The 27,762-nt window shown below is 30.9% G+C and overlaps 3 protein-coding genes across 21 annotated transcripts; 2 read left to right on the top strand and 1 right to left on the bottom strand.

The window, feature by feature from the left end:
* Positions 1-121: 121 nt before the first annotated feature.
* Positions 122-16,185, top strand: LOC126854639 (F-box only protein 2-like). The gene is made up of 4 exons (XM_050601572.1): positions 122-1,121; positions 15,071-15,651; positions 15,750-15,911; positions 16,009-16,185. Exons 1-4 carry the CDS (start codon positions 1,094-1,096, stop codon positions 16,183-16,185), a joined length of 948 nt encoding a protein of 315 aa, XP_050457529.1. The 5' UTR covers positions 122-1,093.
* Positions 2,861-27,762, bottom strand: LOC126854773 (jmjC domain-containing histone demethylation protein 1-like). 19 transcript variants are annotated; one of them, XM_050601813.1, is made up of 14 exons: positions 27,497-27,762; positions 27,131-27,410; positions 26,380-27,067; positions 25,937-26,261; positions 25,557-25,851; positions 25,166-25,461; positions 21,795-24,989; positions 21,190-21,427; positions 15,425-15,643; positions 13,837-13,998; positions 13,333-13,665; positions 12,916-13,262; positions 3,810-4,172; positions 2,861-3,387 (listed from the first exon to the last, which is right to left on the bottom strand). In XM_050601813.1, the coding sequence occupies exons 1-7, from the start codon at positions 27,536-27,538 to the stop codon at positions 23,976-23,978; spliced, it is 2,940 nt and encodes a 979-aa protein (XP_050457770.1). In that variant the 5' UTR covers positions 27,539-27,762; the 3' UTR covers positions 2,861-3,387; positions 3,810-4,172; positions 12,916-13,262; positions 13,333-13,665; positions 13,837-13,998; positions 15,425-15,643; positions 21,190-21,427; positions 21,795-23,975. The 19 variants fall into 19 exon arrangements, with proteins under 19 accessions (XP_050457770.1, XP_050457762.1, XP_050457768.1 ...); XM_050601805.1 differs by lacking the exons at positions 12,916-13,262; positions 13,333-13,665; positions 13,837-13,998 and adding an exon at positions 6,602-6,657 and having other exon boundaries at positions 3,810-5,276; XM_050601811.1 differs by lacking the exons at positions 12,916-13,262; positions 13,333-13,665; positions 13,837-13,998 and adding an exon at positions 6,602-6,657 and having other exon boundaries at positions 3,810-5,276; positions 15,425-15,571.
* Positions 6,116-7,490, top strand: LOC126854803 (F-box only protein 2-like). Its single transcript, XM_050601886.1, has 3 exons — positions 6,116-6,957; positions 7,056-7,217; positions 7,315-7,490. Exons 1-3 carry the CDS (start codon positions 6,349-6,351, stop codon positions 7,456-7,458), a joined length of 915 nt encoding a protein of 304 aa, XP_050457843.1. The 5' UTR covers positions 6,116-6,348; the 3' UTR covers positions 7,459-7,490.

The raw sequence follows: 27,762 nt of genomic DNA, 5'->3' as shown, positions 1-27,762 counted from the left end.
AATTGTTTTTCGAACTAAAGAGGCAATGCATTATTATATTGGCTCTGCATTTTGATTTCACCCATGTTTCTCTACTGATTCGTACGAAGTATAAGCTATCTTTACTGAAGCCATTCTGAAAAAAAATGTTGAAAACAAAAGTATAAAAAAAAATTAAACCAACATATATTTATCGAATACCTACGATAAAGGATCATTACACAAATATTGGCGACAAGAAGAATGTAATTTTTAACCGAACAAGATAAGTCGGTAATAAGTTTCTGTAATGTAATCGATACACAGCTTATCATTATTATGATTGTTAATATACTTGAATATAATATTTGCTTAATATATTTATCTAATAATTGTACATAATAAATTAAGATTGAATTAACTGTCCTTCGCACGGATCGGAAGAATATAGTTTCAAAACTGAGAAAACTGAAGTGTTTATCAATTTAATAGCTAATGTGTTATCATGCAAGGGTCATTGCAAGGAAACTCTTATTCCATAAAAATAAAGATAGAAACTGAAAAATGTGAAAATGCAAACTTTTCTATTAATCTGTCTGATTATAACCACTATTATCTGTGACTATAAACACTGTTTTGTATTGTGACATTAAACATATTATTTTATAGAAAATAAAAATAAAATTATTTATAATTACAATTTCCCTGTCTCTTATTTTATTACACATCTTATTTACACATTTAAGAGCAATAACAAGAGAATATTATTAAATGTAAAAATTTTATAATATATAACTTTTGAATTTAAAAATTACAAATATTTGTACAAAGAATATTAACATGTTTATGTTATACATATTAGAATTTATGTGTATATATATATAAAGCATATTTCTTTGAATAAAAAGGAAGATTTATACACAAGCATACAAACATAAATTTATATTCTTTTTTACTAAAAATATTTCTGTTCAAACAATATAAAATAAATATTAAGATATATATTTCTTCAAAAATGTCCTGGCCTAATGTCAAAACAACATCGATGACATTGATATAATAATAATATAATATTGTTAGATTCAATGTAATGTATTATAACAATTGAGTCATTCGTTTATTAATATTAGACAACATGGCACAAAGTCACGATACGGTCGCAGGTTCTTCTTGCATGATATCCGATGAAGATAGCAATGGATTGAAGATTTGTAAGACAGATATATCAATTGAATTACTAACGAAAATCTTTTGCTACTTTGATCGTAGAACCCTACTGAATTGTCAACTAGTATGCAAGCAATGGAAGATGATAATACAGAATTACGTTTGGTGGAAAAAAGCGGGATTACTACTGAATAAATTATTTTCGTTTCGTGAGGAGCTACCTTGGCAAGTGTTCTATCTCATATGCAAAAAAAAACCACCGTTCGAGAGGAAGAATCTGTTGAAGAATCATTCCGGCGAGAAACGTTTTCAATATTGGAAGGTTTACCATCACTATAGTTGTTGGGAAATCGAGAATCCGCCCTCCGGTGTGCCGGAATTACCGTTGACCGAACCGGTATTTGAAGGAAATCAGTACTGTTTTGCGACTTATCGCGATTTCAAAATTTATTCGGGATTACAACGAAGTTACCCAACTACTAACAAACTACAGCAAATTAATGTAGTGTCCGAAGGATTCGATCCATATATTCTGGATGTTTTGCAACCACCTATAATGGTAATATCACTAACTGGAATGAGTATACAAACATATTTAATTCAAAATGCTCTATAAAATTCTTAAAATAAAAATATATTTAAATCATAATATCTTGTATATTACAGATTAGTGAATGGTATAGTTGTCAAAAGAATTTCCCAGCGGTATATGAATGCGAGATTAAATTATTAAGCCGTCCGAAAACACGTTCACAATCCTTAAATACTTCAAACAGGTTCAAATTTACAGATGTCATTGAAGGAGAGAGATTAGGCAAATGGCAATATGTGAGTATCCATGAAACTTTTAACTTCACTTGACAGTTTTAAAAAATGTTACCTTTAATTTTTGTTGTTTTTATATGTGCTCTTTATGCAAATAATAAATAGATGTCACATATATTTAATAACTATGGACATGGTCTGAGATGGATTTCGTTTATGCACAATGGAACATACAGTTCATCACATGTTGAAGCATTTGAAGGACCAATTTATTATGGTTGCAAAATGGCTGGAGCATGTGTACGTATAATGATTCCTTAGGTTACATATACAGAGCTTCATCATCAATTCTTCTAAAAGTATAGAGATATTATCATAAAACGTAAAAATATTAAATAAAGTAATAGTAAATAATGTTATATTGTTCAAAGTAAAATTTATATTCAAGATGTAAAAAATTTTGTAAAAAAAATGATATATAATAAAAATTAGCTTTTGCAAAAAATTTATCTATTATCAAAACGTAGATTATTATTGTTATTGGTTTTGTTTACCATTAAATAATTTTATATATATAAGAGAAATTAATTTTCTTTAAAATTCTTAATAAAATAGAGTTGTTGGGCGAGAACGTGTTTTCCATATTTTACAATATAAATAGTACGAATGTAACTAGAATACTATTTCGATCAATTTATATAATGCGGAGTCTTGATGCACACATACCATTTCTTTGGATGAAGGCTCTTGTAGAAGCTATTATCCAAATTGTTGTATTTCTAATCAAATAAGCATATATTCTTTTGTAAAGAGTGTGATTAAACTTCTATTGGTAGCAGTTCTCGATACATCTTGATTCAACATTTTTAATATATGTATTATAATATATATTCTTAATGAGAATTAAATTAAAACTGATTCGCACTATCGTATATCATATCAGTAGTCAGTAATCCAGTATTAACAATACCACAGTATATACAGGCTGCGTTCCGTAATTCACTGTTAGTACTGAAAATATACAGTTTACGTCACGTACACTATAGATTTTCAGTCCTGGCAATGAATCACAGTGCGCAGCCCATAGACATAATATATCTAGACCGAACATTTGCCTTTATTTAGGGAGTAAGGGTAAAGGTTATATAGAAAAGGATACACTGTTTCGTGCCTCTTGCGTTCTCTCTCGCTCCACGCAGCGTGGCGCTTTCTTTAGCTATGTTACGTACGAGTGAGAAAGAACGCAAGGGGCATAAAGTCCTTTTCTACCTTTACATGTGCACCTTTACAGCCACTCCTCAACACACGGTCTAGATATATTATGTCTATGGCGCAGCCACACTCCCTGTCGGCGCCTTTGATGTAGAGATGGCCAAAACCGAGTGCGCATATGCGAAATAAGTTGCTCGGTAATGCCATCTGAACTTCTCTTATTTACTATCTCGTTTTTCGTTCTCTCTCTAACTCAATGATACATATGTAGCGATAAATAATAATCTAAAATAATGTATTTTAATAAAAATATAGAGATAAATTGTTAATAATATACTTTTAAAAATATGTAAAATAATAAAAAAATATAATTAATTATGCTCCATATATAATATATTATATGCAATAAAATAGAAAGCAAAAAGAAGAAAATTATATATATATATATGTACAATTATGAAGCAATTATAGAATAATAAAATGATAGAATGATAATGCTATGTATCTTTTATATGTATATATCATATTAATATTAATTGTAATTGTATTTAAATAATCATTTAATATAATTCTAAACATAACTTGCTTTAATCTACGAAATGCTTTAATCTAAAGTTATGTTTGATTTGTTAAAAAATATTACAATTCCTATTTTTTTTTTTAGCAAAATATTTATTTATAAATTATTATTGAGATAAAGTACTTACAAGTTTTATAGGATGTTTTATTTTGTTTTTCTTCTTATGTGTGATATGTATAATTATATATGTATAAAATAACTAACCAATATCATTACTCAAGTACATGTAAAATATAATACTTGGCCTTTAAATGGAAGTGAAATGTGAGTCCATTAGTTCCGTTCTCTAATTTTTTTTAAATAAAGCCTATGCAGTTCTCACAATAATAATGCAATAGCGAAAAGATGACTGAAAGATATTGATGAGGACAGAGCTTTTCGATGCTTAATGGCGCTTTTGATCACAATTAACTGCATAATCTGCAGTTTCTTTCACTTTTACACTACATATTATTTGAATATTTTTCATATTGTTCTGCAATGTTGTCATCTGTAATACACATATATATTTACAAAGAACAATTTACAAGTTTTTTCTTTTTTTCTACATATTTATTTCCCTATATACATTTTTTCCATATAAAAGCATAAACAGACTGGCCGATTTATAAAATTATCTAAAGCATCGATAAATCGATAGATTTGTCTGACGTGAACTCAATGATTTTTGCACCCTCTATGTAACGAAATTCCGTCAAGGGAAATAATTTTTTAATCGCGTCGTAATCTTCCATAGGAATATATTTACTATTAGCATCGCCTATGAATAATGTTGGTTTTGCATATATCTTTAATCTATCTTGGGAAATATAGCGAGTCAGTTGTGAATGTTTGCACTAATACTGGCACCATTTGTACTTTCCCAAACCCACTTCTACCAAGTTGGCTATTAAGAATTGCAGAGAAATGTACTATAAATATGACTTTCCCATTTTAAATATAAAAAAGAGTGGAAAAAATTTGCCTGATGTATTATGTAAGATGTAATAGATTTTTCAAGCTGTTGATCTATTATTTGACATGCTTCAAATTAGGACTTCTGCTAAACTCATTGCTTCAAAGATTTTCTTTATCAGCAAGAGATTAGAACTGGGACTTCTTATAGGAAATATATCAATAATTGTTAATTTCTCGCAGTCAAGGCATCTATACTGTGGCCAAGTAAAATAGCTTTTTCAAACCCCAGATTATTCAAAAGCTGTATCACATCTTCTCATAGCCATATTCTCATAAGACATGTTTGACATATGTGGAATCACCATGTTATGCAATAATTTTTTTAAGTGTAATACAAAGATATATCTTTTGCAAATACTAATAATATAAAACTAATAATATAAAAAAATACATTATATTTTTAAATAAAAAATATCAAAAAATTTTAATCTAAGATTTTAATAGGGTTAATTTATAAATTATGAGAGTGAACTACCTTACGCATGATTTTTTTATCAATTGTTTTTGATAGTATATCCCAATTGTTTTTCGAACTAAAGAGGCAATGCATTATTATAATGGATTGCTCTGCATTTTGATTCCACCCATGTTTCTCTACTTTTCGTACAAAGCATAAGCTGCTTTTACTGAAACCATTCTGAAAAACAAACGTTGAAAACATAAATATAAAAAAAAATTAAACCAACATATATTTATCGAATACCTACGATAAAGGATCATTACACAAATATTGGCGACAAGAATGTAAATTTCTACCGAACAAGATAAGTCGGTAATAAGTTTCCACAATGTAATCGATACATTTCGGCTTATCATTATTAATATGATCGTTAATATACTTGAATATAATATTTGCCCAATATATTTATCTAACAATTATACATAATAAATTAAGATTGAATTAACTGTCCTTCGCACGGATCGGAAGAATATAGTTTCAAAACTGAGAAAACTGAAGTGTTTATCAATTTAATAGCTAATGTGTTATCATGCAAGGGTCATTGCAAGGAAACTCTTATTCCATAAAAATAAAGATAGAAACTGAAAAATGTGAAAATGCGAACTTTCTATTAAACTGTCTGATTATAACCACTATTATCTGTGACTATAAACACTGTTTTGTATTGTGACATTAAACATATTATTTTATGGAAAATAAAAATAAAATTATTTATAATTTTACTTTGTTTCCCTGTCTCTTATTTTATTACACATCTTATTTACACATTTAAGAGCAATAACAAGAGAACATCATTAAATGTAAAAATTTTATAACATATAACTTTTGAATTTAAAAATTACAAATATTTGTACAAAGAATATTAACATGTTTATGTTATACATATTAGAATTTGTGTGTGTGTGTGTGTGTGCGCGCGCTTGCTATGTATGTGTGTGTATGTGTATGTATATATATATATATATATATATATATATATATATATATATATATATATATAAAACATATTTCTTTCAATAAAGAGGCAGATTTATACACAACATACAAAAACATATTTATATTCTTTTTTACCAAAGGCATTTCTGTTCAAACAATACAAAATATATATTAAGATATATATTTCTTCAAAAATGTTCTGGCTAATGTCAAAACAACATCGATGACATTGATATAATAATAATATAATATTGTTAGATTCAATGTAATTTATTATAACAATTTAATCATTCGTTTATTAATATTAGACAACATGGCAGAAAATCGCGATACGGACGCAGATTCTTCTTGCATGATATCCGATGTAGATTGCAATGGATTGAGGATTTGTAAGAGAGATATATCGATTGAATTACTAACGAAAATCTTTTGCTACCTTGACCGTAGAACCCTACTGAATTGTCAACTAGTATGCAAGCAATGGAAGATGGTAATACAGAATTACGTTTGGTGGAAAAAGGCGGGATTACTACTGAATAAATTATTTTCGCGTCGTGAGGAGCTACCTTGGCAAGTGTTCTATCTCATATACAAAACAAAACCACCGTTCGAGAGGAAGAATCTGTTGAAGAATCATTCCGGCGAGAAATTTTTTCAATATTGGACCTTTCTATATTATAGAAATAAAACATTACCATATAGCTGTTGGGTAATCGAGAATCCGCCCTGTAGTGTGCCAGAATTACCGTTGACCGAACCGGTATTTGAAGGAAATCAGTACTGTTTTGCGAATTTTCGCGATATCAACATCCATTCGGAATTCCAAGGACCTGACTCAATTTGTAAAAAAATACAGCTAATTGATGTAATCTCTGAAGGATTCGATCCATATATTCTGGATGTTTTGCAACCACCTATAATGGTAATGTCACTAATTGCAATGAGTTATTTAATTCAAAATGCTCTATAAAATTCTTAAAATAAAAATATATTTAAATCATAATATCTTGTATATTATAGATTAGTGAATGGTATAGTTGTCAAAAGAACTTCCCAGCGATATATGAATGCGAGGTTGAATTGTTAAGCCGTCCAAAAACACGTTCACTAAACTTAAATACTTTAGACAGGTTCCGACTTAGAGATGTCATTGAAAGAAAGAGATTGGGCAAATGGCAATATGTGAATATCCATGAAACTTTTAGTTTCACTTGACAATTTTAAAATATGTTACCTTTAATTTTTGTTGTTTTTATATGTGATCTTTATGCATAAATAGATGTCGCATGTATTTACAAACTATGGATGTGGTCTAAGATGCATTAAGTTTATGCACAATGGAGCATACTTTTTACCAATTAAAGAACCAATTTATTATGGTTGCAAAATGGCTGGAGCGTGTGTACGTATAATGATTCCTTAGGTTACATATACAGAGCTTCATCATCAATCCTTCTAAAAGTATAGAGATATTATCATAAAACGTAATAATAAATAACGTAATAGTAATTAAAATTATATTGTTCAGAGTAAAATTTATACTGAAGATGTAAAAAATTTTATAAAAAAAAAATATATAATAATAAAAACTAGTTTTTGCAAAAAATTTATCTATTATCAAAACATAGATTATTATTGTTATTGGTTTTGTTTTTACCAGTAAATAATTTTATATACATAAGAGAAATTAATTTTCTTTAAAATTCTTAATAAAATAGAGTTGTTGGGCGAGAACGTGTTTTCCATATTTTACAATATAAATAATACGAATGTAACTAGAATGCTATTTCGGTCAATTTATATAATGCGGAATCTTGATGCACATACTATTCCTTTGGATGAAGGCTCATGTAGAAGCTATTATCCAAATTGTTGTTTTTCTAATCAAATAAACATATATTCTTTTGTAAAGAGTGTGATTAAACTTCTATTGGTAGCAGTTCTCGATACATCTTGATTCAACATTTTTAATCTCTGTATTATATTATATATTCTTAATGAGAATTAAATTAAAACTGATTCGCACTATCGTATATCATATCAGTAACCAGTAGTCAGTAATCCAGTATTAACAATACCACAGTATATACAGGCTGCGTTCCGTAATTCATTGTAGTACTGAAAATCAACAGTTTACGTCACATACACTATAGATTTTCAGTACTAGCAGAGAATTAAGCGGGGAGTACACACTTTTGCATAAGCGCATAACCATAAACATAAAGAAATTGATTGGTCCACAAATGTATGCATAAGAAAATGAACCAATCAATTTCCTTATACTTATGGTTATGCGCTTATGCAAAATATATACTCCCCTTTACAATCTCGCAGCCCATAGACATAATATATTTAGACCGAGCATTTGCCTTTATTTAAGGAGTGGAGGTAAAGGTTATATAGAAAAGGATACACTCTGTTTTGTGCCCGTTGCGTTCTCTCTCGCTCGCACGCAGCGTGGCGCTTTCTTTAGATATTGTAACGTCCTGCCAATTTTAAAAACTATATTTTAGCTATTAATTAAGTACCGCTTTTATCCCTACAAAATACCTATAGAATAATTACTTAATCCATTTGCTTTTATTTTAATTGTTAACTAATTTCATTAATCGCTTATTATTTTAGTTCCATATGGTTATTTAGCCTAAAACCTGTGTTACGTCTCAGCGACGCTCTTTCTCTCTCTATACCTCAGTTAGTGAGAAAAAGATTGCTCTCTACTTTTATAGGGCAACCTGCTTCCACCGGCTATACCCCAGGGACGCCGAGAGCTAGGACTAATTTAGTGGTTTTAGGGGAATGATGTAGGCGCGGAACTATTTGGTTACTAGGAAGTTTCACTAGGTATTTTAGGGATATGGACGCAACTAGGTATACGTAATTCGAAGGTTAATCAGATTTAAAGAATAGACCTTTAATATTATAATAAAAGAAAGATATCGATTATGGTTGCGTTTTAGCGGCAAGTTCGCTTGTATTGCGGATTCACCATATGCAAGGGGCTTGTTACTTAAGATATATATATATTAATTAGAAACCGTAAGAGTTAGAGAATTAAGATTTGAAAAGGAACATTATGATAGAAATTAAGGATAGTTAACAAATTGTGGACACTAAATAATAGAGAGTTAGTTAGATCGAATTAATTTATTATGAGAATTGTCTAAAGGATAAGGTCTTTTATTTAATATCAATACTTGATTATATTATGACTCTAAATTTCTGATAGAAAGGGAAGGTTTAGAAAAGAGGTCGAATGTCGCCAGGGCACCGTAATTAGCGCTCGGCAACTAGGTTCAAGGGTTGGGTTGTGTTCAGAAAATTAGATAATAAATTTGATTATAATTTAATCTCCTGTTGTCATTTCTTGTGGGAGATTTTTAAATTGATAGGAAACGCCGCCAGGGCACCTCGATCAGCGCTCGGCAACTAGGTTTAAGGGTTATATAAAGAATTCAAGAAGAAAGGAGGAAGTCGCCAGGGGCACCATAAGCGCTCGGCAACGAGGTTAGGATTACATTCAGAATTTAGGAAGAAGGAGGAGTCGCCAGGGGCACCATAAGCGCTCGGCAACGATGGATTTTCGGGAAAAAGAGCAAAGTGTTGCAAGATTAAGTCAGGTTCAAATGACAACAGTAGTATATATTTTGCATGGAATTTATAAATCTTACTTAGTATTGATATTAGGGTGTGTTTTAAATAATAGTAGGATAATAGATTAAAGTTGACTGACTGGAAACTGTCAGCCACATGCTAATGCTTGACAGAGGATTTCTTATTATTTAGAGGATGAAAAGATAATTAATTGATATTAGGGGTTGTCAGTTAATTCAAATAAAGTTTCTAATATTTATGGAAAGATGGGATTTATAGTAATTGTAAGTACTTACCGTGATGTGGCAGAAAAATCTTTCCTTCTGTTCAAGTTCTGGTCGTACCTTGTTAAGCCCTTCTCTCGTCCTTTAAGACCTCGGTCGTGGATGAAGTAGGCCGGATAAAAGTACACAGATGTATGCACAAAGTTCTTTATTATTTCTTTAATTTTACACAACTTAACACTGAATCGACAATTATATTAATCGAAATGGAATAGTGAATAGTACGCGAACAATGAAAGAATAATACGGAGCAAATACTTGTACGAAATAGTAAGGAAATAGTAATGAATAATGTTAGCTAAGAATAAATGATTCGAATGCTTGAAGATCTCTTAATTGACTGACCGAACTGAATGTAATGCTATGATTGAATGATCTGAACGTAATGCTCTGAATTGACTGTTCCGATTTGACTGCCCGATTTGACTGCAATGAACGTAATGCTCTGAATTGACTGCCCCGATTTGACTGCTCCGAAGGTTCGAAATCGCCGGCTTATATACTGTCGAAACAAAGGGTCTTCGGGCCGTGCGCAGCACACGCGTCGCGCTCTGGAAGATTCTTAGAATGATTCAGTGAAGGACTTCTGAGAAGAAAGATTTTTAACAACAATTCTTCTGAGAATTGTCGATCGATATGTTTATCTGACTATTGAGTTTCGGCGCTCGTGGTCGTAGCCGTCGCATGTCCGTTCGACTTATCGCTCGCAATATCAGGTTTCACTAACATGAGGCCTCTTATGCGCATTCTCTTCTTAAGCTTAGTTAATATTTTATAATATAAAATCCTTAATAATATGGTTAATATTTATGCTTATTAATTTATGGAATCATTTGTTCTATTTATTTCAGTTCTGATAATAAGTTGGTAATTTAATTAAAGTTATGGCATTCTATAGTTTAAAAATATAGATATTTTAGATAACTTATTTGTATTATATGCAATGTATATAATTTATGATTCCATAGAATATAATCCTCTTAAATTTATATTTATGGTCGCTTGATCGATACTACAATAAAGCATATTAATTTTATTAAAATCATTTCTTTATGGAAGCATTCGCGCATTATATAATAACCTGTTTTAATTAATATGATTTTAATTATTTATAAAGTATAATTGTATTGGATATAGTATTGAAAGTTTTATATGTGATGTTTTGGATAAAATAATTATAAATATTCAACAAATTGTAGTCAACAAATTATTATTATATACGTTTTATGATTCCATAAAGTACGACGCATTTACTCCTCAATTTAAGAGTGAGTAATTATTATATCTATTTGTCTGTATGATTAAGTATTAAAATCTTAAAAGTTAGATATTAGTATCGATATTATCGAGTATGAAACTCGCTCGCAAGTTCGTTCTTAAAGTAATCAGCAGGTTAGTTCTAGAAGTCACTGCTGTAAAACTAGCTAGTTCTAAATAATGCTTCCTGATTCGTCAATCCAAGGAATTCTCAATTCCTTGCGCCATCGATTATTATTACTAAAAGCATTAAAATATATTTAGGTTTTAGGCTAAATAACCATATGGAACTAAAATAATAAGCGATTAATGAAATTAGTCAACAATTAAAATAAAAGCAAATGGATTACGTAATTATTCTATAGGTATTTTGTAGGGATAAAAGCGGTACTTAATTACTAGCTAATATATAGTTTTTAAAATTGGCAGGACGTTACACCTACGTCACATACACTATAGATTTTCAGTACTAGCAGTGAATTACAGTGCGCAGCCCATAGACATAATATATCTAGACCGAGCATTTGCCTTTATTTAAGGAGTGGAGGTAAAAGTTATATAGAAAAGGATACACTCTGTTTTGTGCCCGTTGCGTTCTCTCTCGCTGGCACGCAGCGTGGCGCTTTCTTTAGATATGCTACGTACAAGAAAAAACACAAGGGGCAGAAAGTCCTTTTCTACCTTCACAGGTGCACCATTCTTTATCCTTACTCTTCAACACACGGTCTAGATATATTATGTCAATGGCGCAGCCACACTCCCTGTCGGCGCCTTTGATGTAGAGTTGGCCAAAACGGAGTGCGGATATGCGAAATAAGTTGCTCGGTAATGCCATCTGAATTTCTCTTATTTACTTTCTCGTTTTTCGTTCTCTCTCTAACTCGTTGATACATATGTAGCAATAAATAATAATCTAAAATAATGTATTTTTATAAAAAATATAAAGAGATAAATTGTTAATAATATATTTTTAAAAATATGTAAAATAATAAGAAAAAAATATAATTAATTATATATATAATATTATATATGTAATAAAATAGAAAGCAAAAAGATGAAAATTATATATTTATAATTATGAAGCAACTATAGAATAATAAATTGATAGAATGATAATGATATCTTTTATATGTATATATCATATTAATATTAATTGTAATTGTATTTAAATAATCATTATTAATATAATTGTAATCATAACTTGCTTTAATCTAAAGTTGTGTTTGATTTGTTAAAAAATATTACAGTTCCTATTTTTTTTTTAGCAAAATATTTATTTATAAATTATTATTGAGATTAAGTACTTACAAGTTTTATAGGATGTTTTATTTTGTATTTCTTCTTATGTGCGATATGTATGATATAATTATATATGTATAAGATAACTAACGAATATCATTACTCAAGTACACGTAACACATAATACTTGGCCTTTAAATGGAAGTGAAATTTGAGTCCATTAGTTCCGTTCTCTAATTTTTTTTAAATAAAGCCTATACAGTTCTCACAATAATACATGCAATAGTGAAAAGATGGCTAAAAGATATTGATGAGAATGGAGCTTTTCAACGCTTAATGGCGCTTTTGATCAATTAACTGCATAATCTGCAGTTTCTTTCACTTTTACACTACATATTATTTGGATATTTTTCATATTGGTCTGCAATGTTATCATCTGAAATACATATATATATTTACAAAGAACAATTTACGAGTTTTTTCTCCTTTTTTACATATTTATTTACATATATACATTTTTTCCATATATGAGCATCAAAAGTCGGCAGATTTATAAAATTCTATAAAATATCGATAAATCGATAGATTTGTCTGACGTGAACCCAATGATTTTTGCACCCTCTATGTAACGAAATTCCGCCAAGGGAAATAATTTTTTAATCGCGTCGTGATCTTCCATAGGAATATATTCACTATTAGCATCGCCTATGAATAATGTTGGTTCTGCATATATCTTTAATTTATCTTGGAAAATACAGCGAGTCAGTTGTGAATGTTTGCACTAATACTGGTAAATTCTGGCACCATTTGTACTTTCCCATACCCACTTCTACCAAGTTGGTTATTAGAAGAACTGCAGAGAAATGTACTATGTAGATATGGCTTTCCCATTTTAAGTATAAAAAAAAGTGGAAAAAATTTACCTGATGTATTATGTTAGATGTAATAGATTTTTCAAGCTGTTGATCTATTATTTTACATGCTTCAGATAAATTAGGACTTCTGCTAAACTCATTGCTTCAAAGATTTTCTTTATCAGCAAGAGATTAGAACTAGGACTTCTTATAGAAAATATATCAATTGTTACTTTCTCATAGTCAAGGCATCCATACTGTGGCCAAATAAAATAGCTTTTTCAAAACCCCAGATTATTCAAAAGCTGTATCACATCTTCTCATAGCCATATTCTCATAAGACATGTTTGATATATGTGGAATCACCATGATTTCTAGCATCTATTGCTATAACCTGTTATGCTATAATTTTTTTAAGTGTAATACAAAGATATATCTTTTGCAAATACTAATAATATAAAACTAATAATATAAAAAAATACATTATATTTTTAAATAAAAAATATCAAAAAATTTTAATCTAAAATTTTAAGACTTATTAGCGTTAATTTATAAATTATAAGAGTGAACTACCTTGTGCTTGGTTTTTTTATCAATTGTTTTTGATAGTATATCCCAATTGTTTTTCGAACTAAAGAAGCAATGCATTATTATAATGGATTGCTCTGCATTTTGATTCTACCCATGTTTCTCTACTTTTCGTACAAAGCATATGCTGCTTTTACTGAAGCCATTCTGAAAAAAAAAAAAAACGTTAAAAACATAAATATAAAAAAAAAATTAAACCAACATATATTTATCGAATACGATAAAGGATCATTACACAAATATTGGCGACAAGAATGTAAATTTTTAGCCGAACAAGATAAGTCGGTAATAAGTTTCCACAATGTAATCGATTTTTTCCACATTGTAATCGACATTTCGGCTTATCATTATTAATATGATCGTTAATATACTTGAATATAATATTTGCTTAATATATTTATCTAACAATTGTAGATGATAAATTAAAATTGAATTAACTGTCCTTCGCACGGATCGGAAAAATATAGTTTCAGAACTGAGAAAACTGAAGTGTTTATCAATTTAATAGCTGATGTGTTATCATGCAAGGGTCATTGCAAGCAAAGTCTTATTCCATAAAAATAAAGATAGAAGCTGGAAAATGTGAAAATGCAAACTTTTCTATTAATCTGTGATTATAACCACTATTATCTGTGACTATAAACACTGTTTTGTATTGTGACATTAAACATATTATTTTATAGAAAATAAAAATAAAATTATTTATAATTACAATTTCCCTGTCTCTTATTTTATTACACATCTTATTTACACATTTGAAAGCAATAACAAGAGAATATTATTAAATGTAAAAATTTTATAATATATAACTTTTGAATTTAAAAATTAGAAATATTTGTACAAAGAATATTAGCATGTTTATGGTATGCATATTAGAATTTATGTATGTATATATATATATATATATATATATATATATATATATATATATATATATATAAAACATATTTCTTTGAATAAAGAGGCAGATTTATACACAACATACAAAAACATATTTATATTCTTTTTACCAAAGGCATTTCTGTTCAAACAATACAAAATAAATATTAAGATATATATTTCTTCAAAAATGTCCTGGCTAATGTCAAAATAACATCGATGACATTGATATAATAATAATATAATATTGTTAAATTCAATGTAACGTTTTATAACAATTGAGTCATTCGTTTATTATTAATATTAGACAACATGGCACAAAGTCACGATACGGTCGCAGGTTCTTCTTGCATGATATCCAATAAAGATCGCAATGGATTGAAGATTTGTAAGACAGATATATCAATTGAATTACTAACGAAAATCTTTTGCTACTTTGATCGTAGAACCCTACTGAATTGTCAACTAGTATGCAAGCAATGGAAGATGGTAATACAGAATTACGTTTGGTGGAAAAAGGCGGGATTACTACTGAATAAATTATTTTCGCGTCGTGAGGATCTAGCTTGGCAAGTGTACTATCTCATATACAAAAAAAAACCACCGTTCGAGAGGAAGAATCTGTTGAAGAATCATTCCGGCGAGCAACGTTTTCAATATTGGAACTTTCTACATTATAGAATTAGAACATTACCATATAGTTGTTGGAAAATCGAAAATCCGCCCTCTGGTGTGCCGGAATTACCGTTCAGCGAACCGGTATTTGAAGGAAATCCGTACTGTTTTGCGACTTTTCGCGATTTCAAAATCCATTCAAAATTAGAAGGACGTGACCCAATTACTAAAAAAACACAGCAAATTGATGTAATCTCCCAAGGATTCGATGCATATATTCTGGATGTTTTGCAACCACCTATAATGGTAATGTCACTAATTGCAATGAGTTATTTAATTCAAAATGCTCTATAAAATTCTTAAAATAAAAATATATTTAAATCATAATATCTTGTATATTATAGATTAGTGAATGGTATAGTTGTCAAAAGAACTTCCCAGCGATATATGAATGCGAGGTTGAATTGTTAAGCTATCCGAAAACACGTTCACTAAACTTAAATACTTTAGACAGTTTTCAATTTACAGATATTATTGAAGGAGATAGATTGGGCAAATGGCAAAATGTGAATATCCATGAAACTTTTAGTTTCACTTGACAATTTTAAAATATGTTACCTTTAATTTTTGTTGTTTTTATATGTGATCTTTATGCATAAATAGATGTCACATGTATTTACAAACTATGGAAGTGGTTTGAGATACATTAAGTTTATGCACAATGGAGCATACCATTTACCAATTAAAGAACCAATTTGTTATGGTTGCAAAATGGCTGGAGCATGTGTACGTATAATGATTCCTCAGGGTATACATACAGATCATCATCAGTTCTTCTAAAAGTACAGAGATATTATCATAAAACGTAGTATTAAATAAAGTAATAGTAAATAAAGTTATATTGTTCAGAGTAGAAATTATATTCAAGATGTGAAAAATTTTATAAAAAAAAAAATGATATAGAATAATAAAAACTAGTTTTTGCAAAAAATTTATCTATTATCAAAACGTAGATTATTATTGTTATTGTTTACCATTAAATAATTTTATATATATAAGAAAAATTAATTTTCTTTAAAATTCTTAATAAAATAGAGTTGTTGGGCGAGAACGTGTTTTCCATATTTTACAATATAAATAGTACGAATGTAACTAGAATGCTATTTCGATCAATTTATATAATGCGGAGTCTTGATGCACACATACCATTCCTTTGGATGAAGGCTCTTGTAGAAGCTATTATCCAAATTGTGTTGTTTTTCTAATCAAATAAACATATATTCTTTTGTAAAGAGTGTGATTAAACTTCTATTGGTAGCAGTTCTCGATACATCTTGATTCAACATTTTTAATCTCTGTATTATATTATATATTCTTAAGGAGAATTAAATTAAAATTGATTCGCACTATCGTATATCATATCAGTAGTCAATAATCCAGTATTAACAATACCACAGTATATGCAGGCTGCGTTCCGCAATTCACTGTTAGTACTGAAAATCTACGAAAGTTTACGTCACGTACACTATAGATTTTCAGTACTAGCAGAGAATTATAATGCGCAGCCCATAGACATAATATATCTAGATCGAGCATTTGCCTTTATTTAAGGAGTGGGGGTAAAGGTTATATAGAAAAGGATACACTGTGTTTCGTGCCCGTTGCGTTCTCTCTCGCTCGCACGTAGCGTAGAGCTCTCTTTAGCTACGCTACGTACGAGTGAGAAAAAATGCAAGGGGCATGAAGTCCTTTTCTGTCTTTACATATGCACCATCCTTTACCCCCACTCTTCAACACACGGTCTAGATATATTATGTCTATGCCGCAGCCACACTCCCTGTCGGCGCCTTTGATGTAGAGTTGGCCAAAACGAAGTGCGCATAAATTGCTCGGTAATGCCATCTGAATTTCTCTTATTTACTTTCTCGTTTTTCGTTCTCTCTCTAACTCGTTGATACATTATGTAGCAATAAATAATAATCTAAAATAATGTATTTTAATAAAAAATATAAAGAGATAAATTGTTAATAATATATTTTTAAAAATATGTAAAATAATAAGAAAAAAATATAATTAATTATATATATAATATTATATATGTAATAAAATAGAAAGCAAAAGAAGAAAATTATATATTTATAATTATGAAGCAACTATAGAATAATAAATTGATAGAATGATAATGATATGTATCTTTTATATGTATATATCATATTAATATTAATTGTAATTGTATTTAAATAATCATTATTAATATAATTGTAATCATAACTTGCTTTAATCTAAGAAATGCTTTAATCTAAAGTTATGTTTGATTTGTTAAAAAATATTATAGTTCCTATTTTTTTTTAGCAAAATATTTATTTATAAATTATTATTGAGATAAAGTACTTACAAGTTTTATAGGATGTTATATTTTGTATTTCTTCTTATGTGCGATATGTATGATATAATTATATATGTATAAAATAACTAACGAATATCATTACTCAAGTACATGTAACACAATACTTGGCCTTTAAATGGAAGTGAAATTTGAGTCCATTAGTTCCGTTCTCCAATTTTTTTTAAATAAAGCCTATACAGTTCTCACAATGATAATACATGCAATAGCGAAAAGATGACTGAAAGATATTGATGAGAATGGAGCTTTTCAATGCTTAATGGCGCTTTTGATCAATTAACTGCATAATCTGCAGTTTCTTTCACTTTTACACTACATATTATTTAGATATTTTTCATATTGTTCTGTAATGTTATTATCTGAAATACATATATATATTTACAAAGAACAATTTACAAGTTTTTTCTCCTTTTTACATATATACACTTTTTCCATATATGAGCATCAAAAGTCGGCCGATTTATAAAATTCTCTAAAACATCGATAAATCGATAGATTTGTCTGACGTGAACCCAATGATTTTTGCACCCTCTATGTAACGAAATTCCGCCAAGGGAAATAATTTTTTAATCGCGTCGTGATTTTCCATAGGAATATATTCACTGTTAGCACCGCCTATGAATTATGTTGGTTTTGCATATATATATATGCACATATATATATATATATATATATATATATATATATATATATATATATCTTTAATCTATCTTGGAAAATACAGCGAGTCAGTTGTGAATGTTGCCCTAATACTGGTAAATTCTGGTACCATTTGTACTTTCCCACACCCACTTCTACCAAGTTGGCTATTAGAAGAACTGCAGAGAAATGTACTATAGATATGGCTTTCCCATTTTAAGTATAAAAAAAGTGGAAAAAATATACCTGATGTATTATGCTGGATATAATAAATTTTTCAAGCTGTTGGTCTATTATTTTACATGCTTCTGATAAAGTAGGATTTCCATCTAATGAACTCATTGCTTCAAAGATTTTCTTTGTCAGCAAGAGATTAAAACTGGGACTTCTTATGGGAAACATATCAATAATTGCTAATTTCTCGAAGTCAAGGCACCCACATTGTGGCCAAGTAGAATAGCTTTCTCAAACCCTAGATTATTCAGAAGCTGCATCACATCTTCTCATAGCCATATTCTCATAAAACATATTTGACATATGTGGAATCACCTTGATTTCTAGCATCTACTGCTATGACCAGTTATAATACAATAATTTTTTTTAAGTGCAATATTTCTTTTGCAGATATAACTAACAATATAAATAAATATATATTTTTAAATAAAATATCAAAAAATTTTAATCTAAGATTTTAAGACTTATTAGCGTTAATTTATAAATTATGAGAGTGAACTACCTTGCGCTTGGTTTTTTTATCAATTGTTTTTGATGGGTATATCCCAATTGTTTTTCGAACTAAAGAGGCAATGCATTATTATAATGGAATGCTCTGCATTTTGATTCCACCCATGTTTCTCTACTGATTCGTACAAAGCATAAGCTACTTTTACTGAAGCCATTCTGAAAAAAAAAACGTTGAAAACATAAATATAAAAAAAAATTAAACCAACATATATTTATCGAATACCTACGATAAAGGATCATTACACAAATATTGGCGACAAGAATGTAAATTTTTAGCCGAACAAGATAAGACGGTAATAAGTTTCCACAATGTAATCGATACATTTCGGCTTATCATTATTAATATGATCGTTAATATACTTGAATATAATATTTGCTTAATATATTTATCTAATAATTGTAGATGATAAATTAAAATTGAATTAACTGTCCTTCGCACGGATCGGAAGAATATAGTTTCAGAACTGAGAAAACTGAAGTGTTTATTAATTTAATAGCTGATGTGTTATCATGCAAGGGTCATTGCAAGCAGTCTTATTCCATAAAAATAAAGATAGAAGCTGGAAAATGTGAAAATGCAAACTTTCTATTAATCTGTGATTATAACCATTATTATCTGTGACTATAAACACTGTTTTGTATTGTGACTTTAAATATATTATTCTGTAGAAAATAAAAATATAATTATTTATAATTTCAGTTTGTTTCCCTATCTCTTATTTTATTACACATCTTATTTACATATTTGAAAGCAATAACAAGAGAATATTATTAAATGTAAAAATTTTATAATATATAACTTTTGAATTTAAAAATTAGTAATATTTGTACAAAGAATATTAGCACGTTTATGTTATGCATATTAGAATTTATGTGAGATATATATATATATAAAGCATATTTCTTTGAATAAAGAGGGAGATTTATACACAAACATACAAAAACAAATTTATATTCTTTTTTACCAAACATTTCTCTTCAAACAATACAAAATAAATATTAAGATATATATTTCTCCAAAAATGTCCTGGCTTAATGTCAAAACAACATCGATGACATTGATATAATAATAATATAATATTGTAAGATTCAATGTAACATATTGTAGCAATTTAATCATTCGTTTATTAATATTAGACAACATGGCAGAAAATCGCGATACGGACGCAGATTCTTCTTGCATGATATCCGATGTAGATTGCAATGGATTGAGGATTTGTAAGAGAGATATATCGATTGAATTACTAACGAAAATCTTTTGCTACCTTGATCGTAGAACCCTACTGAATTGTCAACTAGTATGCAAGCAATGGAAGATGGTAATACAGAATTATGTTTGGTGGAAAAAGGCGGGATTGCTACTAAATAAATTATTTTCGCGTCGTGAGGAGCTACCTTGGCAAGTGTTCTATCTCATATACAAAAAAAACCCACCGTTCGAGAGGAAGAATCTGTTGAAGAATCATTCCGGCGAGAAAGGTTTTCAATATTGGGACATTTCCCATGAAATAATTTCAGCATTGCCATCTAGTTGTTGGAAAATCGAGAATCCGCCCTCTGGTATGCCGGCATTATTGTTGACCGAACCGGTATTTGAAGGAAATCAGTACTGTTTTGCGACTTTTTATGATTTCAAAATCAATTCGAGACGAAGTGACCGAATTATTAACAAAGTACAGAATATTGATGTAATCTCCGAAGAATTCGATCCATATATTCTGGATGTTTTGCAACCACCTATAATGGTAATGTCACTAATTGCAATGAGTTATTTAATTCAAAATGCTCTATAAAATTCTTAAAATAAAAATATATTTAAATCATAATATCTTGTATATTACAGATTAGTGAATGGTATAGTTGTCAAAAGAATTTCCCAGCGGTATATGAATGCGAGATTGAATTGTTAAGCTGTTCAAAAACTCGTTCACAAACCTTAAATACTTTAGACAGGTTCCAATTTACAGATGTCATTGAAGGAGAGAGATTAGGCAAATGGCAATATGTGAGTATCCATGAAACTTTTAATTTCACTTGACAGTTTTAAAATATGTTACCTTTAATTTTTGTTGTTTTTATATGTGCTCTTTATGCAAATAATAAATAGATGTCGCATATATTTACTAACTATGGACATGGTCTGAGATGGATTTCGTTTATGCACAATGGAGCATACCGTTCATCACATTTTGAAAAATTTAAAGGACCAATTTATTATGGTTGCAAAATGGCTGGAGCATGTGTACGTATAATGATTCCTTAGGTTACACGTACAGAGACTCATCATCAATCCTTCTAAAAGTACAGAGATATTATCATAAAACGTAATATTAAATAAAGTAATAGTAAATAAAGTTCTATTGTTCAAAGTAAAATTTATATTCAAGATGTAAAAAATTTTGTAAAAAAAATGATATATAATAAAAATTAGTTTTTGCAAAAAATTTATCTATTATCAAAACGTAGATTATTATTATTAGTTTTGTTTACCAGTAAATAATTTTATATATATAAGAGAAATTAATTTTCTTTAAAATTCTTAATAAAATAGAGTTGTTGGGCGAGAACGTGTTTTCCATATTTTACAATATAAATAATACGAATGTAACTAGAATGCTATTTCGATCAATTTATATAATGCGGAGTCTTGATGCACACATACCATTCCTTTGGATGAAGGCTCTTGTAGAAGTTATTATTCAAATTGTTGTTTTTCTAATCAAATAAACATATATTCTTTTGTAAAGAGTGTGATTAAACTTCTATTGATAGCAGTTCTCGATACATCTTGATTCAACATTTTTAATCTCTGTATTATATTATATATTCTTAATGAGAATTAATTTAAAACTAATTCGCATCATCGTATATCATATCAATATTCAGTAATCCAGTATTAACAATATCACAGTATATACAGGCTGCGTTTCCTAATTTGTTAGTACTGAAAATCTACGAAAGTTTACGTCACGTACATTATAGATTTTCAGTATTGGCATTGAATTACGGTGCGCAGCCGCAGTAGCGCAACTCTTTATCGGCGCCTTTGATGCTAGTTTTGCCAAAACGGAGTGCGCACGCACGAAATAAATAAATTGCTCGGTAATGCCATCTGAATTTCTCTCTTACTTACTCTTTCGTTTTTCGTTCTCTCTCTCTAACTCATTGATATATATGTAGCAGTGAGAAACTTAAGAGCGGCCATCCCGGCATTTTTCGTACGATTAGTCGATTCGATCGGCTCCGCGCTCCTGATGTTTCGTTACCGATTCCGGAATGACGTTGCTGCTTCTTGATTATGGCAGGAAAATGCAAAATTCAAGAAATGGAATGAATAATCTTTCTTCTCCTAATAAACATTTTCTATTAGTGAAAAAATACTGTGCGTGACAAAAAAATCGTAAGCTCTCGCTTCCAACTTTTTTAAACAGATATACAGTGAGGAATAGGAAATATAATAATTGAAGGATGATGAGAATAAAATTAAGCATCTTTTAAAAATCAAAATTATATTTGAGAATCAAATGACTATTACTATCGTGCATTACATGTATTATACAATGTGTTACAGTGTGACAATTTCATCTTAAGTTTCACTGAAACTTATTAAATTGTCTAAGAAAAAAAAAAACATGACTTTTTCGTTCGCGGTAATATATTCTTGACCAAAATAATTGAGAATGGCGTTTACCATCACCATTTTGAAATATTATAATACAAACATATAACATAATAAGAATAAACAATTTTATGGGATGCATGGTATTATTTGAATTGGCATCTAGTTCATTTATCGCTTTTGTTGACTTTACATAAAATCGAACATGTAAAATACTTGCGAAAGATAAATGAAGACAGAGCGAGGAAAAGAGACAGATGAAACATGCATTTTTATATAAAAAGCAGGTATATGTATGTACATACATCGATTTGCGCAGAACATCTGACGTCGCTTATGAATTGCAGCTTAGATCAAAAATTAAAATTCGGAACATAGATGTTTTCGACACGTAGAGATCATCTATCTAACGTTACGAAACAATACAGTTCACTGTGTATGTATATACAGCGCACGTTTACGAATAAATATATCTATGTGATTGCAGTTAGTTTTCTTGTTTTTATGCTTTTTTGAATGAGATGTTCGAAGAACTCATATCAGATAAATAATTATTCATAAATAATTATTCTTGAGCACTTTCGTTTTCCAATGCTTTTTATGCAAAAAATACTGATGAACAACAATTCGATAGAATTTCTATATTCTATCCACTTTCATATACTTTATCAGGTTTTGATAAATAAATCTTATCTTTGTGATTTAATTCTACACAAAGTCGAGAAAAGAAAAGAAAATTATAAAATGAGATTTATTGATTTCTTTATATGATATTCAGAATGTAGAAAGAATATATGATTAGAGAAAAATAATGTCTTTTTACATTATTTTAAATAATTTGTAAGAGTTATGATATGCTTAACTAAGTAGATCAATGTAAAAAATACATAACGAAAATAAATTATTAATATCAAATATAATAGTTTGAAAATATTTGCAATAGAAAGAAAAGAATACTATGAAGAAATCTAAGTCACAAAGGAATTGTTCTTGCATTTAATCTTATCTAAATAAAACTGTATTATCCAAATGAAAAATGTGTGTTCTTTCCTATTATATATGCATGATATGAGATGATATCTATAAATTCTCTTGTGCAAAATAAATAATCACTGATCGTAGCATGATGTACTATTATGACTGTAATTCTTCGCGAATGATATCTCTACGCGACGATAACCAGATTGCACTAAATAATAGCTCGCTCATGAGCCCCGCGTTCTTTCACGTGCCTATGAATTCGGTTTTGATCTTTTTCTCCTCCACCAGCTTAACGTCCGTCACGTGTAAATTGTGCTCGCTCTTCGCGGCGAACTTGATGATGGCTTGCGTCGATACTTGAGTGGTGTGTCGTAAGTCCAAGCGTTTAAGTGCCTTACATCTCGCCAAGTGATCGAGAGTCGTTTCGGTGAGTAATTTACAGTTTGCCAGATTTAATGATGCCAAATTTGGCAATGATGTCAATTGCGCTACGCCAGAATCAGTAAGTCTGCCGATTGAAGAAAGATCCAGGGTTTCGAGATCCGAGAGATGCTGAATTATGTGTTTCACTCCTCGATCCGTAAGATCGCATCCAGCCAAAGACAGATTTTTTAAATGCTTTAATCGCGATGTCTTATCGATGAGACCAGGCCTTGAATCTGTCGGTGAATCTAAGACCTCTTGCAGAACAGCATCATTCAAATAGGTAACATAACTCAAGTTAAGTGTTTCTAAAGGCGGACAGCTGCAGCTTTTCAGAGCGCGAATACCGGACCAAGTGCAGCCCTGAAGGGATAATGTTCTTAATTGCGGTAATCTACTCAACAGCCATGCTAACTGCATCTTATTGATCTTGGTCCAGTCAAGCGAAAGACTCTCAGGTTGTCGTCGGATGATGGCGGTCAAGTGTACGGACCTTAGGTTATAATGTGACATATTGATCTTCTTCCATAGACCGGGATCTATACTATATCTCGCCCAGGTACGGCAAACCAAGGCACAATTAAGTAGATCCTTTATGTCGAGGTATCGAAATACCGCAAGCATTGCCGTTTTGTTGAACACTGAATTCTGCTGCTTTGATTCGCTATCTGTTTCTTGAATAGGTAGCGGTGGCACCGGCGCTGGTCTGACCACCACGTGCGCCTTCACTAGAGATCTACTACTCGAAGCGATCAACTGCATAGCCAGTTGAATGCGCTGCTGAGTCATTTTCTGCTCACCTTCGGCTGGCTCCCCAGGCGAATCGTTCCATGCCTGAAGAAAATGAACCAACACGAACGCAAAATTTATACAGGAGCGCCCTATATAACGCAACTAGAGATATATCTTGAAATCTAGTTACGTAAAAATGTATAAAAATTATTGTATTAAAGAATAAGATATTTTATTAAGCAAAGATCTCTTTATATATTTTTATAAAATTGATTTACCTCGGTGGGATCAGGCCTTGATCGTTTACTCGGTGTCATAGCCCGTTCAGAATCTGTGGAAGGGGCTGAAGAAGCTGCACTGGACACTGATAATTTTCGTGCGCGAGCCTTTGGTTGACGCGGCCGATAATCTAAGTTTCGACCTCGCTCGCAACACTGGGGACATTCCCAACTATTTGGCAAATCGTCATTCACTGTTATTTCCTCCGAATCCAAACCTATACATTCTGGATGCACAATGTCGAAACACACTGAACACTCCATTAAACTAGACGGTGCCGTGGGAACAGGTTTACCTGTAATTAACATTTGATCAAATAAATATTTGATCTAGGAGTATGTTATTTGTTGTCATAAATAATATATTTAATTAATTGCAAATCATATATACCCATTAATGGCGCCGGTGGTTGTTTCCAGCCATCCAATTGACAGACTTTACAAGCTGATGTAACGGGCAACATAGGCCTTAGGCACTGGCGCATTAAACACGTTTGTTTGGCACGGCCACTACCTCCGAATTTCACCATATCTTGGCAATAAACGCATTCACGACAATCCTGTCTAGTGCATGCTTCGCATTTCTTGCATCTAGTACGTCTCCTGCGCGGAAACGCTCTTTCGGATTTCTCTGAGTGATGCCTTTGCATCTTTACAAAACCTTTTCTGGTTACTCTCATACGTTCCTACAAAAGTAGCGAGATTAAAGAAATAGTCAAACAATATGTGTTTATTTCAATTATCTATGTGTAGTAAATAATGGATAGACACCCTGTCTGCGATAGTCAAGGGTGGCGGTGGCGGCAACACAGGGTTGCCCGTCACAGCCACTTCTGGACTGTCGTTCCTATGTTGTTCTACCAAACATCGAACGTCATGAATAAGAGCAACCGGATCACGTATCAATTCTGGGACATTTTTCTTCGTCGATGGCAGTGAATGCAAATACATAACTATCGCTTTTAAACCATGCAACTCAAACGGTGTTATATGTATATGCTGGTGTTGTTGTGGAACTGAATGCTGCCGTTGCGATTCGGATATTTCCAAATGAGTCCTACCCAAAAGCACATGCACGTATCTTTCAAGAACATACCTGTAAAAATATATAAATGTTTGCAATAACACATATCAATTATATCAATATTAATAATATTATATATATATATATATATATATATATATATATATATATATATATAATTGATTCTTACCATAACATTTCTGTGAAGAATGGATACCGAAATTTTTGTGGCACTTTTGTGTGCTCTTCCACTTGCGCCACTTTCAATTGCTTCTCTATGCCGAAACTGTGGAGAAAGTTTCCACCGAAAACCAAAGAATCCTGAGGAGTGTATACAGCGTGTATCCAACCAGTTGGTATGAATAGCGTCATACCAGCTGTTAGACTTATCCTGCCACATCTGTCTACCATATCACCGAAAAAAACATCCGACTGTTTACCACTCAACACCCACTCTTGATAAAGAGCCAAGTTTTTCTCAGTTGGTGGAATCAGCCAGAATATTTTGCCACCACGCAAAATGTGATACCACACACTTGTACCACCAAAATCAACGTGAAAATCAGTGTAACAACCTTTCACCGACATTAAACAGTACTTTTGCACTTTTGGATACATCATGTCTTCTAAAAGATTTGTAGATTCCACTTGAGCATCTTTCAAATGCCTTGGCCACACTACATCTACCCAATCGACTTGTCGCACTAATGCAGGTGACTGTACATAATTCTCTAACTTGGTGTGACTAAACTCTAAGGAAATCACATTCAACAGACGCTCCTTGTTAGAATCCTCGTAATACTTTTGCCATTCTTTCATTGTCATATCTTCGTTCTTTTGAGTATTAACATCCATAACATCCAGTATTCTCTTAGAACCTATCGTACAAACATTATTAATCTGCTATATGTAATATTTTCTTTTCCATACCTAGAACTTACCGACGCAAGTTCTCACATCGTTGATGGAGAAATTGGAACTGGGCACTCGCAATCCCAGCCCTGACTTCTCCTTAAACAGCAGCGGTATCTGCAGACCGTATTTTTGCAGATACATGAGATTTAGCTCCGGTCCAGTCATCTCACGAAAGAGGCCACTGAAATTGTTCAGGTCATACCTCTCGCATTCGATCTTCTCGTCGAGCTGGAAAGTTCTGCGACCTTCGATTTCCTCGTCGCCTAAGGTCCAGTCATCGGTGTACAATTTTCTAGTTCTTTCCCGCTGCAAATAGAATCACATAAGCGATGAGAAAAACACACTCGGTCGAATTGTTTCGACGCCGGGATTCGCGCGTGCTCTTTGTTTACCAATTGGCGCCTCTTCGGCAGCGGAGCGGACTCATCGGCCATTGCGGACACGCTGTCAGAAACGTATCACCGGAATATCATCGGACACTCGGTGGAGCGTCGATACGGCAAAGACAAACAGGCGCGAGGCTGTCCTTAATCGACTATACGCTCATTTATCATTTACATGTCAAGCCTGATGCGCTAGTGACGTCGTACACACACGTTTTTGGCCCGCACTCACTCTTCCGGCGAAACGACCACGCCATTTTACTGCCGGCCAGTGC

Source organism: Cataglyphis hispanica, chromosome 14 (genome assembly GCF_021464435.1).
Source record: "Cataglyphis hispanica isolate Lineage 1 chromosome 14, ULB_Chis1_1.0, whole genome shotgun sequence".
Taxonomy (NCBI): domain Eukaryota; kingdom Metazoa; phylum Arthropoda; class Insecta; order Hymenoptera; family Formicidae; genus Cataglyphis; species Cataglyphis hispanica.
The sequence above is the reverse complement of the archived record's forward strand: the minus strand, read 5'-3'. Positions and strand labels throughout refer to the sequence as shown.